This window comes from Scyliorhinus canicula, chromosome 2, assembly GCF_902713615.1.
Source record: "Scyliorhinus canicula chromosome 2, sScyCan1.1, whole genome shotgun sequence".
NCBI lineage: Eukaryota > Metazoa > Chordata > Chondrichthyes > Carcharhiniformes > Scyliorhinidae > Scyliorhinus > Scyliorhinus canicula.
Window position 1 is genome coordinate 152701657 of NC_052147.1, and position 17793 is coordinate 152719449.

Sequence of the window (17793 nt, forward strand, 5' to 3'; positions counted from 1 at the left end):
AGTTACAGAGAGTTACAGCATAGTTAACACTTATAGTTAAATATAGTTAATACTTATTCTGATTTACTTGATCACCAGTTATAATTCTGTAAGAGTGAACAAACTCATTAGTATTTAATTCATTATTCATTAAACCTATGTTGCTTTGAATTGAAGATTGGTAGTGCCTTTGAAATCTAACCACCAGACCATTCTGGAAGGAAAGCAGAGAGTAACGACATATTACGAACAAGTAATAGAACGCCCTTCTCAGTAAACACCTCATTGGACTCACAAAGGACCCAGACACAGACAGATCTGACATGTAAAATTACAGAGCCTCTCACTTTGAAATGAGAATAATAAAGGAGTTTAAAATCACACTGTGTAAGGGAAGAAGGGTGGTGTAAGCTTGCTCCTTACAAACAACCTGTGGGCTGTTTGTTCTCGTTCAGCTGTGTCTTGCTGTTCCTATGGCAACTGAGTAACACGGCACAGAGCCAGAGGGAGAGACTGTCAGCGGCCACTAGCTTCCAGCCATTAAACTCCTTCATTCCAGTGAAATCCAGGATCCACCCCAGCTCGGCTCCAGGATTCGGGATCTACGGGGACTCGGGATCCACCTGACTTCTGTTCCACCAGGATTGTGTTCGACTGGGACTAGGAATCCACTAAAATGCTGTTCCATTAGAATTAAGGATCCACCGACAGGCTGCTTCACCTAGATTGGGAATCGACTATGATTCTGTTCCACTCGGATTGGGGGTCCAGTGAAATGTTGCTTCGCCCGAATTAGGAATCAATTGGGATTCTGTTCCATCAGGGTTACGGATTCACTGGGACTCTGCATGATTTGAATTAGAGATCTACTGAGTTTGTCTTCCATTGGGATTAGAGATCCACTTTGATGGTGCTGAAAATGACTGAGGGATTTACTGGGATCATGTTCTTCCAGGAGTGGAGATCCATGGGTGCTGTTCTGTTGGAATTAGGGATGTATTGAGATTCTGTTCCACAGGTGTTAGGGATCCATTTCGATGCTGCTACATTTGTATTGGGGGGTCACTGGGTTTGTGTTCCTCTGGGATTCACAGTCCACCAATATATTGTTCCTTAGGAATTAGAGATCTATCAGGATCCTGTGCCAGCAGGATTCTGGATCCACAGGTGCCTTTATGTTGGGATTTGGGATCCACTGGGATTCAGTTTCATCAGGATTGGGAGTCCATTGTAATGCTGCTCCGTTTGAATTAGGGATCCAATTGGATTGCAGGTACGCAGTGCCTTCCAATCAGCAGTAGTGAAACTTGCTGAGGGAAATGTAAATTGGATTGGAGAGGACTAAGGAGGATTTGGGAGTATGCGAGATGTGGAACTTGTCCGCACTGAGCCGCGGCAGTGGGCAGCTGGTAAACAGGGAACACGAGCGATTGGATGTTTACCTTGAAGCACAGGTGAGGCCATAAATGGGATCCTCTGTTCAATGAGTCGGGTAATCTGAGGAAAGCCAGCGATCTGCAGGCCTACCCCACAGGCCTGCTGTAAACTAGGTGGGAAGGCTGGGAGTCGGAACCCAGACTTCCCCTCAGGCTAGGGGTAGAGACGGCCTAGTTGGAGATGGAGGTGCATCTCGGGGCCCAGGCCTGGATGGCGATCCGGAGTACCTAAATATATGAAGGGCCCCAACCTGCACCCTCACCCCCAACCCAGGCACTGAGCCCAGAAACTCTGGACTCCTCTGGCCTGGAACAGGCTCCTGCTGATGTTACTTCCTCCTGACCTCACCCAGCTTGCTGGGCTCAATTGGTTCTCGCACAGGCCAGTGTCACCAGTGAATTGGTTTTCAAAGAGCCAGTGCCATTATTACTGACCAACCGGCCAACCTCAGTGAGAAACATTGTGACTCCTTTATAACTGTGATGCCACCCAGGAATGGGAATGGTGACAGAATTGGCACTGTCCCATGAGAATGGCGCCAAGAGGTCAAAGAGAATGGCACAGAAAGGCGGTCAGGGTGAAAGAAACAGGGAGGGGGTCAGAGGTAGAAGATTACAAGGGGGGCTGGATCAGGGCAACAGGGAGGGATCGGGGTGGAGTTAATGGAAGAGGATCATTGAGGGGATCAGAGAGAGAGGTCGGAAAGGGCACAGGGAGTGGGTGTGAGGGGGAGAGTGGTACAGAGAGGGGCCATGGAGTGAGGGGTTCAGGAAGGCGTTCTCCCTGACTCCCTACAGGTCACCGGGCAGTGGCAACAGCAGGCTACGCTAAGCCACTCTGTTGGAATGGTTAAGGGCAGATAGGGAATAATCAAAGGGTTTTGATAATGATGTCAGCAGAAACTGTTTCCACTGGCAAGAGATTCCATAACCAGGGGGCGCAAACTGAAGATAATTGGCAAATGATAAACAAACCCCGGTGTGTTCAGCGGCTCCTCGGAGGGGTTCTCTTGTTCAAAGGTACAGTACCTGATTGAGGGGCCCAGTAGCAGGAGAGGGCTTGTGGAGGGGGTGGAGGGATCCGTTCAAAGCCTCCCAAAACTCACCCTCGCCCACTTTCACTCATGTTTGCCTCCTCGATCTGAGGCCTCAGGTGTGTGTCATACCAGCAGCAGCCACCTGCTCCCCACTGGCGTTGCGGGTACAGAAGAGTTTCCAGTCTCTGATTGGCTGGCAGCTTGTGGTTGGCAGGATTACTGGGGCCCAGGGTCCAGCTGGTAGGCCCGTCGATACCCGGTTGGTAGGCCATTCCAGTGGACTTCCCCAGAAAGAGCCGTCATGGACCTCTCTCCGGTTCTCCAGTCAGTAGCTGAGATCCCCATTGCTGTCATTCGATTCCGCCCAACATGTGTTGAGTTAATTTTTTTTACCACAGCTAGATGTGTGATCTTGAATAGATCGTCTGAAAGGATGGTGGAAGGCGGCTTAGGAGTAACTTCTGAAGGGAATTGGAGGAAGGAACAACCAACAGGGCTGTGGGCTGGATTTCTCATTCAAAGAGTCAACAGGGGAAGTATGATGGGCCGAATGTTTTTTTCTGTGCCTGTTTCCAATGTGAACGAATTGATCAACTGGGTTTAAGTACTCTCATTGGTAAACCGACCTTCTTTGTACTGACCATCCGTTATTCCGGAATTATATTCTTCTCTTCTTCCTTGCTTCCCTTTCACAGGATTATTTTAACTGGAGGTCCACGAGGAATTCTGATTGTGTCTCTCTCAAACTGCACAATCCCAAGGGCTTCCTACACCATCACCTTAAGCCAGCACCTCCCAAAACCTTCAGCACGCGTCGAGGGGCCCTGGTACTCTACTCCGAAGACTTGGCCTTGCAATCCTGGCAGCGCCAGCATGCTGCCAAGTGGAGACACAGGGCAAGGCTCCGATTCACCACTCTGCAGGACCTGGCCATGGCAGTCCTTGCCTACGGACAGAGAACGGTGGGTATGACAGAGTCATCAGAATTTCGATCATCCACATTTATGCAGGTTTGGCAGGCTGTCTAGACAGTTTGACTAGTGAATCAGCCTTGTCTAGACAGTTTGACTAGTGAATCAGCCTTGTCTAGACAGTTTGACTAGTGAATCAGCCTGTCTGGACACTTTGACTAGTGAATCAGCCTTCTCTAGACAGTTTGACTAGTGAATCAGTCTTCTCTAGACAGTTTGGGCAGTGAATCGGTCTTGGCTAGACAGTTTGGGCAGTGAATCAGCCTTGGCTAGACAGTTTGGGCAGTGAATCAGTCTTGGCTAGACAGTTTGGGCAGTGAATCGGTCTTGGCTAGACAGTTTGGGCAGTGAATCGGTCTTGGCTAGACAGTTTGGGCAGTGAACCGGTCTTGGCTAGACAGTTTGGGCAGTGAATCGGTCTTGGCTAGACAGTTTGGGCAGTGAATCGGTCTTGGCTAGACAGCTTGGGCAGTGAATCGGTCTTAGCTAGACAGTTTGAGCAGTGAACCGGTCTTGGCTAGACAGTTTGGGCAGTGAATCGGTCTTGGCTAGACAGTTTGGGCAGTGAATCGGTCTTGGCTAGACAGTTTAGGCAGTGAATCGGTCTTGGCTAGACAGTTTAGGCAGTGAATGGGTCTTGGCTAGACAGTTTGGGCAGTGAATCGGTCTGGGCTAGACAGTTTGGTCAGTGAATCGGTCTTGGCTAGACAGTTTGGGCAGTGAATCGGTCTTGGCTAGACAGTTTGAGCAGTGAATCGGTCTTGGCTAGACAGTTTGGGCAGTGAATCGGTCTTGGCTAGACAGTTTGAGCAGTGAACCGGTCTTGGCTAGACAGTTTGGGCAGTGAACCGGTCTTGGCTAGACAGTTTGGGCAGTGAACCGGTCTTGGCTAGACAGTTTGACTAGTGAATCAGCCTTGTCTGGACAGTTTGACTAGTGAATCAGCCTTGTCTAGACAGTTTGACTAGTGAATCAGCCTGTCTGGACAGTTTGACTAGTGAATCAGCCTTGTCTGGACACTTTGACTAGTGAATCAGCCTTCTCTAGACAGTTTGACTAGTGAATCAGTCTTGTCTAGACAGTTTAACCAGTGAATCAGCCTTGTCCAGACCATTCGAGCAGTGAACCAGTCTTGGCTAGACAATTTGGGCAGTGAATCGGTCTTGGCTAGACAGTTTGGGCAGTGAATCGGTCTTGGCTAGACAGTTTAGGCAGTGAATCGGTCTTGGCTAGACAGTTTAGGCAGTGAATGGGTCTTGGCTAGACAGTTTGGGCAGTGAATCGGTCTGGGCTAGACAGTTTGGGCAGTGAATCGGTCTTGGCTAGACAGTTTGGGCAGTGAATCGGTCTTGGCTAGACAGTTTGGGCAGTGAATCGGTCTTGGCTAGACAGTTTGGGCAGTGAATCGGTCTTGGCTAGACAGTTTGAGCAGTGAACCGGTCTTGGCTAGACAGTTTGGGCAGTGAACCGGTCTTGGCTAGACAGTTTGGGCAGTGAACCGGTCTTGGCTAGACAGTTTGGGCAGTGAATCGGTCTTGGCTAGACAGTTTGGGCAGTGAATCGGTCTTGGCTAGACAGTTTGAGCAGTGAATCAGTCTTGGCTAGACAGTTTGAGCAGTGAATCGGTCTTGGCTAGACAGTTTGAGCAGTGAATCGGTCTTGGCTAGACAGTTTGGGCAGTGAATCGGTCCTGGCTAGACAGTTTGGGCAGTGAATCGGTCTTGGCTAGACAGTTTGGGCAGTGAATCGGTCTTGGCTAGACAGTTTGAGCAGTGAATCGGTCTTGGCTAGACAGTTTGGGCAGTGAATCGGTCTTGGCTAGACAGTTTGGGCAGTGAATCGGTCTTGGCTAGACAGTTTGGGCAGTGAATCGGTCTTGGCTAGACAGTTTGGGCAGTGAATCGGTCTTGGCTAGACAGTTTGGGCAGTGAATCGGTCTTGGCTAGACAGTTTGGGCAGTAAATCGGTCTTGGCTAGACAGTTTGGGCAGTGAACCGGTCTTGGCTAGACAGTTTGGGCAGTGAATCGGTCTTGGCTAGACAGTTTGAGCAGTGAATCGGTCTTGGCTAGACAGTTTGAGCAGTGAATCGGTCTTGGCTAGACAGTTTGGGCAGTGAACCGGTCTTGGCTAGACAGTTTGAGCAGTGAATCGGTCTTGGCTAGACAGTTTGAGCAGTGAACCGGTCTTGGCTAGACAGTTTGGGCAGTGAATCGGTCTTGGCTAGACAGTTTGGGCAGTGAACCGGTCTTGGCTAGACAATTTGGGCAGTGAATCGGTCTTGGCTAGACAGTTTGGGCAGTGAATCGGTCTTGGCTAGACAGTTTGGGCAGTGAATCGGTCTTGGCTAGACAATTTGGGCAGTGAATCGGTCTTGGCTAGACAGTTTGAGCAGTGAGTCGGTCTTGGCTAGACAGTTTGGGCAGTGAATCGGTCTTGGCTAGACAGTTTGGGCAGTGAATCGGTCTTGGCTAGACAGTTTGAGCAGTGAACCGGTCTTGGCTAGACAGTTTGGGCATTGAATCGGTCTTGGCTAGACAGTTTGGGCAGTGAATCGGTCTTGGCTAGACAGTTTGAGCAGTGAACCGGTCTTGGCTAGACAGTTTGGGCAGTGAATCGGTCTTGGCTAGACAGTTTGGGCAGTGAACCGGTCTTGGCTAGACAGTTTGGGCAGTGAATCGGTCTTGGCTAGACAATTTGGGCAGTGAATCGGTCTTGGCTAGACAGTTTGAGCAGTGAACCGGTCTTGGCTAGACAGTTTGGGCAGTGAATCGGTCTTGGCTAGACAGTTTGGGCAGTGAACCGGTCTTGGCTAGACAGTTTGGGCAGTGAATCGGTCTTGGCTAGACAGTTTGAGCAGTGAACCGGTCTTGGCTAGACAGTTTGGGCAGTGAATCGGTCTTGGCTAGACAGTTTGGGCAGTGAATCGGTCTTGGCTAGACAGTTTGGGCAGTGAATCGGTCTTGGCTAGACAATTTGGGCAGTGAATCGGTCTTGGCTAGACAGTTTGAGCAGTGAATCGGTCTTGGTTAGACAGTTTGGGCAGTGAATCGGTCTTGGCTAGACAGTTTGGGCAGTGAATCGGTCTTGGCTAGACAGTTTGAGCAGTGAACCGGTCTTGGCTAGACAGTTTGAGCAGTGAACCGGTCTTGGCTAGACAGTTTGGGCAGTGAATCGGTCTTGGCTAGACAGTTTGGGCAGTAAATCGGTCTTGGCTAGACAGTTTGAGCAGTGAACCGGTCTTGGCTAGACAGTTTGGGCAGTGAACCGGTCTTGGCTAGACAGTTTGGGCAGTAAATCGGTCTTGGCTAGACAGTTTGAGCAGTGAACCGGTCTTGGCTAGACAGTTTGGGCAGTGAACCAGTCTTGGCTAGACAGTTTGGGCAGTGAGTCGGTCTTGGCTAGACAGTTTGGGCAGTGAATCGGTCTTGGCTAGACAGTTTGGGCAGTGAACCGGTCTTGGCTAGACAGTTTGGGCAGTGAACCAGTCTTGGCTAGACAGTTTGGGCAGTGAGTCGGTCTTGGCTAGACAGTTTGGGCAGTGAATCGGTCTTGGCTAGACAGTTTGGGCAGTGAACCGGTCTTGGCTAGACAGTTTGAGCAGTGAACCGGTCTTGGCTAGACAGTTTGGGCAGTGAATCGGTCTTGGCTAGACAGTTTGGGCAGTGAATCTGTCTTGGCTAGACAGTTTGGGCAGTAAATCGGTCTTGGCTAGACAGTTTGGGCAGTGAATCGGTCTTGGCTAGACAGTTTGGGCAGTGAACCGGTCTTGGCTAGACAGTTTGGGCAGTGAATCGGTCTTGGCTCGACAGTTTGGGCAGTGAATCGGTCTCGGCTAGACAGTTTGGGCAGTGAATCGGTCTTGGCTAGACAGTTTGGGCAGTGAACCGGTCTTGGCTAGACAGTTTGGGCAGTGAATCGGTCTTGGCTAGACAGTTTGGGCAGTGAATCGGTCTTGGCTAGACAGTTTGGGCAGTGAATCGGTCTTGGCTAGACAGTTTGGGCAGTGAATCGGTCTTGGCTAGACAGTTTGGGCAGTGAATCGTTCTTGACTAGACAGTTTGGGCAGTGAATCGGTCTTGGCTAGACAGTTTGGGCAGTGAATCGGTCTTGGCTAGACAGTTTGGGCAGTGAATCGGTCTTGGCTAGACAGTTTGAGCAGTGAACCGGTCTTGGCTAGACAGTTTGGGCAGTGAATCGGTCTTGGCTAGACAGTTTGGGCAGTGAATCGGTCTTGGCTAGACAGTTTGAGCAGTGAACCGGTCTTGGCTAGACAGTTTGGGCAGTGAATCGGTCTTGGCTAGACAGTTTGGGCAGTGAACCGGTCTTGGCTAGACAGTTTGGGCAGTGAATCGGTCTTGGCTAGACAATTTGGGCAGTGAATCGGTCTTGGCTAGACAGTTTGGGCAGTGAATCGGTCTTGGCTAGACAGTTTGGGCAGTGAATCGGTCTTGGCTAGACAGTTTGGGCAGTGAATCGGTCTTGGCTAGACAGTTTGGGCAGTGAATCGGTCTTGGCTAGACAATTTGGGCAGTGAATCGGTCTTGGCTAGACAGTTTGAGCAGTGAGTCGGTCTTGGCTAGACAGTTTGGGCAGTGAATCGGTCTTGGCTAGACAGTTTGGGCAGTGAATCGGTCTTGGCTAGACAGTTTGAGCAGTGAATCGGTCTTGGCTAGACAGTTTGGGCAGTGAATCGGTCTTGGCTAGACAATTTGGGCAGTGAATCGGTCTTGGCTAGACAGTTTGGGCAGTGAATCGGTCTCGGCTAGACAGTTTGGGCAGTGAATCGGTCTTGGCTAGACAGTTTGAGCAGTGAACCGGTCTTGGCTAGACAGTTTGGGCAGTGAATCGGTCTTGGCTAGACAGTTTGAGCAATGAACCGGTCTTGGCTAGACAGTTTGGGCAGTGAACCAGTCTTGGCTAGACAGTTTGGGCAGTGAATCGGTCTTGGCTAGACAGTTTGGGCAGTGAACCGGTCTTGGCTAGACAGTTTGAGCAGTGAACCGGTCTTGGCAAGACAGTTTGGGCAGTGAATCGGTCTTGGCTAGACAGTTTCAGCAGTGATTCGGTCTTGGCTAGACAGTTTGGGCAGTGAATCGGTCTTGGCTAGACAGTTTGGGCAGTGAGTCGGTCTTGGCTAGACAGTTTGGGCAGTGAATCGGTCTTGGCTAGACAGTTTGGGCAGTGAATCGGTCTTGGCTAGACAGTTTGAGCAGTGAACCGGTCTTGGCTAGACAGTTTGGGCAGTGAATCGGTCTTGGCTAGACAGTTTGGGCAGTGAATCGGTCTTGGCTAGACAGTTTGAGCAGTGAACCGGTCTTGGCTAGACAGTGTGGGCAGTGAATCGGTCTTGGCTAGACAGTTTGGGCAGTGAATCGGTCTTGGCTAGACAATTTGGGCAGTGAATCGGTCTTGGCTAGACAGTTTGAGCAGTGAATCGGTCTTGGCTAGACAGTTTGGGCAGTGAATCGGTCTTGGCTAGACAGTTTGGGCAGTGAACCGGTCTTGGCTAGACAGTTTGGGCAGTGAATCGGTCTTGGCTAGACAGTTTGGGCAGTGAATCGGTCTTGGCTAGACAGTTTGGGCAGTGAATCGGTCTTGGCTAGACAGTTTGGGCAGTGAATCGGTCTTGGTTAGACAGTTTGGGCAGTGAATCGTTCTTGGCTAGACAGTTTGAGCAGTGAGCCGGTCTTGGCTAGACAGTTTGGGCAGTGAACCGGTCTTGGCTAGACAGTTTGAGCAGTGAACCGGTCTTGGCTAGACAGTTTGGGCAGTGAATCGGTCTTGGCTAGACAGTTTGGGCAGTGAATCGGTCTTGGCTAGACAGTTTGAGCAGTGAACCGGTCTTGGCTAGTCAGTTTGGGCAGTAAATCGGTCTTGGCTAGACAGTTTGGGCAGTGAATCGGTCTTGGCTAGACAGTTTGAGCAGTGAACCGGTCTTGGCTAGACAGTTTGGGCAGTAAATCGGTCTTGGCTAGACAGTTTAGGCAGTGAATCGGTCTTGGCTAGACAGTTTGGGCAGTGAACCGGTCTTGGCTAGACAGTTTGGGCAGTGAATCGGTCTTGGCTAGACAGTTTGGGCAGTGAATCGGTCTTGGCTAGACAGTTTGGGCAGTGAATCGGTCTTGGCTAGACAGTTTGGGCAGTGAATCGGTCTTGGCTAGACAGTTTGGGCAGTGAATCGGTCTTGGCTAGACAGTTTGGGCAGTGAATCGGTCTTGGCTAGTCAGTTTGGGCAGTAAATCGGTCTTGGCTAGACAGTTTGGGCAGTGAATCGGTCTTGGCTAGACAGTTTGGGCAGTGAACCGGTCTTGGCTAGACAGTTTGGGCAGTGAATCGGTCTTGGCTAGACAGTTTGGGCAGTGAATCGGTCTTGGCTAGACAGTTTGGGCAGTGAATCGGTCTTGGCTAGACAGTTTGGGCAGTGAATCGGTCTTGGCTAGACAGTTTGGGCAGTGAATCGGTTTTGGCTAGACAGTTTGGGCAGTGAATCGGTCTTGGCTAGACAGTTTGGGCAGTGAATCGGTCTTGGCTAGACAGCTTGGGCAGTGAATCGGTCTTGGCTAGACAGTTTGAGCAGTGAACCGGTCTTGGCTAGACAGTTTGGGCAGTAAATCGGTCTTGGCTAGACAGTTTGGGCAGTGAATCGGTCTTGGCTAGACAGTTTGAGCAGTGAACCGGTATTGGCTAGACAGTTTGGGCAGTAAATCGGTCTTGGCTAGACAGTTTGGGCAGTGAATCTGTCTTGGCTAGACAGTTTGGGCAGTGAATCGGTCTTGGCTAGACAGTTTGGGCAGTGAATCGGTCTTGGCTAGACAGTTTGGGCAGTGAATCATAGAACATAGAACAGTACAGCACAGAACAGGCCCTTCGGCCCTCAATGTTGTGCCGAGCCATGATCACCCTACTCAAACCCACGTATCCACCCTATACCCGTAACCCAACAACCCCCCCTTAACCTTACTTTTATGAGGACACTACGGGCAATTTAGCATGGCCAATCCACCTCACCCGCACATCTTTGGACTGTGGGAGGAAACCGGAGCACCCGGAGGAAACCCACGCACACAGGGGGAGGACGTGCAGACTCCACACAGACAGTGACCCAGCCGGGAATCGAACCTGGGACCCTGGAGCTGTGAAGCATTTATGCTAACCACCATGCTACCCTGCTGCCCTAAATCGGTCTTGGCTCGACAGTTAGGCAGTGAATCGGTCTTGGCTAGACAGCTTGGGCAGTGAGTCGGTCTTGGCTAGACAGTTTGAGCAGTGAACCGGTCTTGGCTAGACAGTTTGGGCAGTAAATCGGTCTTGGCTAGACAGTTTGGGCAGTGAATCGGTCTTGGCTAGACAGTTTGAGCAATGAACCGGTCTTGGCTAGACAGTTTGAGCAATGAACCGGTCTTGGCTAGACAGTTTGGGCAGTGAACCAGTCTTGGCTAGACAGTTTGGGCAGTGAATCGGTCTTGGCTAGACAGTTTGGGCAGTGAACCGGTCTTGGCTAGACAGTTTGGGCAGTGAGTCGGTCTTGGCTAGACAGTTTGGGCAGTGAATCGGTCTTGGCTAGACAGTTTGGGCAGTGAATCGGTCTTGGCTAGACAGTTTGAGCAGTGAACCGGTCTTGGCTAGACAGTTTGGGCAGTGAATCGGTCTTGGCTAGACAGTTTGGGCAGTGAATCGGTCTTGGCTAGACAGTTTGAGCAGTGAACCGGTCTTGGCTAGACAGTGTGGGCAGTGAATCGGTCTTGGCTAGACAGTTTGGGCAGTGAATCGGTCTTGGCTAGACAATTTGGGCAGTGAATCGGTCTTGGCTAGACAGTTTGAGCAGTGAATCGGTCTTGGCTAGACAGTTTGGGCAGTGAATCGGTCTTGGCTAGACAGTTTGGGCAGTGAACCGGTCTTGGCTAGACAGTTTGGGCAGTGAATCGGTCTTGGTTAGACAGTTTGGGCAGTGAATCGTTCTTGGCTAGACAGTTTGAGCAGTGAACCGGTCTTGGCTAGACAGTTTGGGCAGTGAACCGGTCTTGGCTAGACAGTTTGAGCAGTGAACCGGTCTTGGCTAGACAGTTTGGGCAGTGAATCGGTCTTGGCTAGACAGTTTGGGCAGTGAATCGGTCTTGGCTAGACAGTTTGAGCAGTGAACCGGTCTTGGCTAGTCAGTTTGGGCAGTAAATCGGTCTTGGCTAGACAGTTTGGGCAGTGAATCGGTCTTGGCTAGACAGTTTGAGCAGTGAACCGGTCTTGGCTAGACAGTTTGGGCAGTAAATCGGTCTTGGCTAGACAGTTTAGGCAGTGAATCGGTCTTGGCTAGACAGTTTGGGCAGTGAACCGGTCTTGGCTAGACAGTTTGGGCAGTGAATCGGTCTTGGCTAGACAGTTTGGGCAGTGAATCGGTCTTGGCTAGACAGTTTGGGCAGTGAATCGGTCTTGGCTAGTCAGTTTGGGCAGTAAATCGGTCTTGGCTAGACAGTTTGGGCAGTGAATCGGTCTTGGCTAGACAGTTTGGGCAGTGAACCGGTCTTGGCTAGACAGTTTGGGCAGTGAATCGGTCTTGGCTAGACAGTTTGAGCAGTGAATCGGTCTTGGCTAGACAGTTTGGGCAGTGAATCGGTCTTGGCTAGACAGTTTGGGCAGTGAATCGGTCTTGGCTAGACAGTTTGGGCAGTGAATCGGTCTTGGCTAGACAGTTTGGGCAGTGAATCGGTCTTGGCTAGACAGTTTGGGCAGTGAATCGGTCTTGGCTAGACAGTTTGGGCAGTGAATCGGTCTTGGCTAGACAGTTTGGGCAGTGAATCGGTTTTGGCTAGACAGTTTGGGCAGTGAATCGGTCTTGGCTAGACAGTTTGGGCAGTGAATCGGTCTTGGCTAGACAGTTTGGGCAGTGAATCGGTCTTGGCTAGACAGCTTGGGCAGTGAATCGGTCTTGGCTAGACAGTTTGAGCAGTGAACCGGTCTTGGCTAGACAGTTTGGGCAGTAAATCGGTCTTGGCTAGACAGTTTGGGCAGTGAATCGGTCTTGGCTAGACAGTTTGAGCAGTGAACCGGTATTGGCTAGACAGTTTGGGCAGTAAATCGGTCTTGGCTAGACAGTTTGGGCAGTGAATCTGTCTTGGCTAGACAGTTTGGGCAGTGAATCGGTCTTGGCTAGACAGTTTGGGCAGTGAATCGGTCTTGGCTAGACAGTTTGGGCAGTGAATCGGTCTTGGCTAGACAGTTTGGGCAGTGAATCATAGAACATAGAACAGTACAGCACAGAACAGGCCCTTCGGCCCTCAATGTTGTGCCGAGCCATGATCACCCTACTCAAACCCACGTATCCACCCTATACCCGTAACCCAACAACCCCCCCTTAACCTTACTTTTATGAGGACACTACGGGCAATTTAGCATGGCCAATCCACCTCACCCGCACATCTTTGGACTGTGGGAGGAAACCGGAGCACCCGGAGGAAACCCACGCACACAGGGGGAGGACGTGCAGACTCCACACAGACAGTGACCCAGCCGGGAATCGAACCTGGGACCCTGGAGCTGTGAAGCATTTATGCTAACCACCATGCTACCCTGCTGCCCTAAATCGGTCTTGGCTCGACAGTTAGGCAGTGAATCGGTCTTGGCTAGACAGCTTGGGCAGTGAGTCGGTCTTGGCTAGACAGTTTGGGCAGTGAATCGGTCTTGGCTAGACAGTTTGGGCAGTGAATCGGTCTTGGCTAGACAGTTTGGGCAGTGAATCGGTCTTGGCTAGACAGTTTGGGCAGTGAATCGGTCTTGGCTAGACAGTTTGGGCAGTGAATCGGTCTTGGCTAGACAGTTTGGGCAGTGAATCGGTCTTGGCTAGACAGTTTGGGCAGTGAACCGGTCTTGGCTAGACAGTTTGGGCAGTGAATCGGTCTTGGCTAGACAGTTTGGGCAGTGAATCGGTCTTGGCTAGACAGTTTGGGCAGTGAATCGGTCTTGGCTAGACAGTTTGGGCAGTGAACCGGTCTTGGCTAGACAGTTTGGGCAGTGAATCGGTCTTGGCTAGACAATCAGGCAGCATCTCCAGATAAGGAATTGTTTCCTCTCAGTGACTGACTTCACCCAGGTGAATCCAGTGGTGGAAGCATTTTCAGAATCTGACTCCTGCCCCTCCACCTGTCATGCTTCACCCAATGTGGTGTGCGGGCACCATGGGGGACACAGTGAGAATTTTGGTGCGTGGGAATGATTTATTGGGAAGGCGTGGCTCAGTTTGGGTTGACTGAGCTTTGCTAAAAATGAAGAGAGAAATGTTTAAATTTGTGTTGACTGCAGTTTAGACCCCTCTCCCTGCGTGGAAGTTTCCTTAAGGAAAAATTGATGCTTTGTTTCCAGGATGGCTCAGGCCTCAAGCGAGCAGAACCTTACCTGCATTTCCCCATCGGACACCGGAATCAGCCGGGGAATCGTAAAATCCGCCCTGGCTACTCGGCCAAGCGATACCTTGCCTGCCTGGCTGAGACCTGTGGTCCTTATCGGCAACGAGCCTCGGGTAAGTTTGGTCATCTGTTTGTATCCAGGGGATGGGAGCACACAGGGAAGTCATACAGTGCACCAACAACAACAACTTATATTCAGCACCTTTATGGTACTGAAACTTGCCAATACGTTTCACAAAAGCATCAGAAAGCAAAGTGTACAGAGCCACGTGACAATAAGCGATTTACATTTCATTTCATTTCATTATGAGATGTAAGGTCAAATGTCCAAAACCTTTGTCAAAGAGGTCGGGTTTAAGGAGTGTTTGAAAGGAGCAAAACGAGGCAGAGATGTTTAAGGATCATAGAAGCTCCACAGTTCAGAAGGAGGCCATTCGGCCCATCGAACCTGCGCCTACCTTCTGAAGGAGCACTCCATCCAGGACCACTGCCCCATCCACCCCACCCCCATAACCTAACCTGCACCAAGGGGCAATTTAGCATGGCCAATCCACCTAACCTGCACATTGTTGGATTGTGGGAGGAAACCGGAGCATCCGGAGGAAACCCACCCAGAGAAAGTGCAAACTCCACCTTGACAGTCACCCAAGGCTGCAATTGAACCTGGGTCCCTGACGTTGTAAGCCAGCAGAGCTTTTTAAAAAAATATTTTTTTATTAGGGTTTTTCAAATTTCGTTGCCACCTTCACAGGGCCAGATATTTACAGTAATTTATATACTTCATGGTTCAGGTGTAATTTGCCATCAGCCCGTCTTCTTGTCTGCCTGTCCTGGGTTCATCTTGGGTGCACCCTCTGCCCACTCCTTCCTTGGCACGGCCCCCTCCTGTTCCCTCTCCTTCCTTTTTCTTCCTTATTCTTTGACTCATCCCATGTCCCCCTCACCCCCCCCCCCCCCCTTCCCCCTCCCTATTGAGGCAGCAGTCTAGCCAGTGTGCCACCATATAATGAGGGATATCCAGAGCTTGGAGCCCTGGCTACTGAAGACGTGGGCGCCACTAAATTCAGTGATGTGTAAGAGGCCAGAACTAGAGGAGAGCAGAGATATCTCTGAGGGTTATTTGCCTGGAGAAGATGATAGAGAAAGGGCGGGGTGAGCACATTGTGGCATTCAAAAGTAAGATGAAGGAGTTTCAGCCTAGCTTTCTGCAATATATGGACAGGAGTCCAGAATGAGAAGGTGTTTGAGGGTAGGAGATGGATGGGGTACAGTGTACGTGAGGGTGGGGAGTTGGATGGGGTACAGTGTGTGTGAGGGTGGGGAGTTGGATAGGGTACAGGGTGTGTGAGGGTGGGGAGTTGGATGGGGTACAGTGTGTGTGTGTGAGGATGGGGAGTTGGATGGGGTACAGTGTGTGTGAGGATGGGGAGTTGGATGGGGTACAGTGTGTGTGTGTGAGGTGGGGAGTTGGATGGGGCACAGTGTGTGTGAGGGTGGGAAGTTGGATGGAGTACAGTGTGTGTGAGGGTGGGGAGTTGGATGGGGTACAGTGTGTGTGAGGATGGGGAGTTGGATGGGGTACAGTGTGTGTGAGGGTGGGGAGTTGGATGGGGTACAGTGTGTGTGAGGGTGGGGAGTTGGATGGGGCACAGTGTGTGTGAGGGTGGGGAGTTGGATAGGGTACAGGGTGTGTGAGGTTGGGGAGTTGGATGGGGTACAGTGTGTGTGAGGGTGGGGAGTTGGATGGGGTACAGTGTGTGTGAGGGTGGGAAGTTGGATAGGGTACAGGGTGTGTGAGGTTGGGGAGTTGGATGGGGTACAGTGTGTGTGAGGGTGGGGAGTTGGATGGGGTACAGTGTGTGTGAGGGTGGGAAGTTGGATGGAGTACAGTGTGTGTGAGGGTGGGGAGTTGGATGGAGTACAGTGTGTGTGAGGGTGGGGAGTTGGATGGGGTACAGGGTGTGTGAGGGTGGGGAGTTGGATGGGGTACAGTCTGTGTGAGGGTGGCGAGTTGGATGGGGTACAGTGTGTGTGAGGGTGGGAAGTTGGATGGGGTACAGTGTGTGTGAGGATGGGGAGTTGGATGGGGCACAGTGTGTGTGAGGGTGGGGAGTTGGATGGAGTACAGTGTGTGTGAGGGTGGGGAGTTGGATGGGGTACAGTGTGTGTGAGGGTGGGAAGTTGGATGGGGTACAGTGCGTGTGAGGGTGGGGAGTTGGATGGGGTACAGTGTGTGTGAGGGTGGGAAGTTGGATGGAGTACAGTGTGTGTGAGGGTGGGGAGTTGGATGGGGTACAGTGTGTGTGAGGGTGGGGAGTTGGATGGAGTACAGTGTGTGTGAGGGTGGGGAGTTGGATGGGGTACAGGGTGTGTGAGGGTGGGGAGTTGGATGGGGTACAGTCTGTGTGAGGGTGGGGAGTTGGATGGGGCACAGTGTCTGTGAGGGTGGGGAGTGGATAGTGTACATTGTGTGTGAGGATGGGGAGTTGGATGGGGCACAGTGTGTGAGAGGGTGGGGAGTTGGATGGGGTACAGTGTGTGTGAGGGTGGGGTGTTAGATGGGGTACAGTGTGTGTGAGGGTGGGGAGTTGGATGGGGTACAGTGTGTGTGTGTGAGGGTGGGGATTTGGATGGGGTACAATGTGTGTGAGGGTGGGGCGTTAGATGGGGTACAGTGTGTGTGAGGGTGGGGAGTTGGATGGGGTACAGTGTGTGTGTGAGGGTGGGGATTTGGATGGGGTACATTGTTTGTGAGGGTGGGGAGTTGGATGGCGTACAGTGTGTGAGGGTGGGGAGTTGGATGGGGTACAGTGTGTGTGAGGGTGGGGCGTTAGATGGGGTACAGTGTGTGTGAGGGTGGGGAGTTGGATGGGGTACAGTGTGTGTGTGAGGGTGGGGATTTGGATGGGGTACATTGTGTGTGAGGGTGGGGAGTTGGATGGGGTACATTGTGTGTGAGGGTGGGGAGTTGGATGGGGTACAGTGTGTGTGTGAGGGTGGGGATTTGGATGGGGTACAATGTGTGTGTGTGAGGGTGGGGAGTTGGATGGGGTACAGTGTGTGTGAGGGTGGGGAGTTGGATGGGGTACAGTGTGTGTGAGGGTGGGGAGTTGGATGGGGTACAGTGTGTGTGAGGTGGGGAGTTGGATGGGGTACAGTGTGTGTGTGAGGGTGGGGATTTGGATGGGGTACAGTGTGTGTGAGGGTGGGGAGTTGGATGGGGTACAGTGTGTGTGAGGGTGGGGAGTTGGGGTGCAGTGAGTGTGAGGGTGGGGAGCTGCGTGTCGCGTCTTTTCGTCCGACGTCATTTCGTCCAACGACACTTCGTCCACGTCTTTTGGTCCAACGTCTTTTTGTCCGCCCGTCTTTTGGTCCAACGTCACTTCGTCCAATTAACCAATTGCAAATCAACTCCGTATAAAAGCATTTAATTGATTGAAAGCAGGCACAATACAGCAAGTGAATTTAATTGCTAAAATGCAAGTAATTGATGAAATTCAAGTAAAATGCAAGCTTAAAAATGCAGTTAAAAAGTTAAAAAATCTAAAAATGCAGTTAAAAAGATCTAAAAGTTTACTACTGATGAATTCCCGAAATTACTTAAAATTGATGTAAATTGTGAGCAACATTCCTCAAGAAATCAATTTTCGCTGTGGGATCATATTCAACGACCAATCTTTTGAGGCGTTCAGTTATTTTCTTATATCGCGTACATGAAGTCGCCTGATCCCCCCGAAGAATTTGAGCCTTTTTGCCTATTATTAACCCTTCCTCTTCCTTCAGAGTTTTGATTAACCTCCAGATATTCAAATGAGCTCCACCCGCCGAACGCTTTATCGCAGAATGAAACCCCTCAGCAGCATTATTTGTTCTCGGTAGATCTTGTAGAATACGCTGATTAACATTCCAGACAGCCGTCGGGAACGTAGGTGTTTCTCTCCTTCGTCTGGCACCACGTCCTCTCACAATGCCTAT

At 51.0% G+C, this 17793-nt stretch overlaps 1 protein-coding gene across 4 annotated transcripts in view; it reads left to right on the plus strand.

Annotated features, from left to right (window-relative positions):
* The first annotated feature begins 519 nt into the window (after nucleotides 1–519).
* The window catches only part of LOC119959801, a 114853-nt gene continuing 97579 nt past the window's right edge, over nucleotides 520–17793 (plus strand). For all 4 annotated transcript variants that reach the window (XM_038787898.1, XM_038787900.1, XM_038787909.1 and 1 more), the window contains exons 1-3: nucleotides 520–1433; nucleotides 3148–3414; nucleotides 13775–13931. In XM_038787898.1, coding sequence (XP_038643826.1) covers nucleotides 1347–1433; nucleotides 3148–3414; nucleotides 13775–13931 — 511 coding nt within the window. In that variant the 5' untranslated portion in view covers nucleotides 520–1346. The remainder of the gene's footprint in view (nucleotides 1434–3147; nucleotides 3415–13774; nucleotides 13932–17793) is intronic.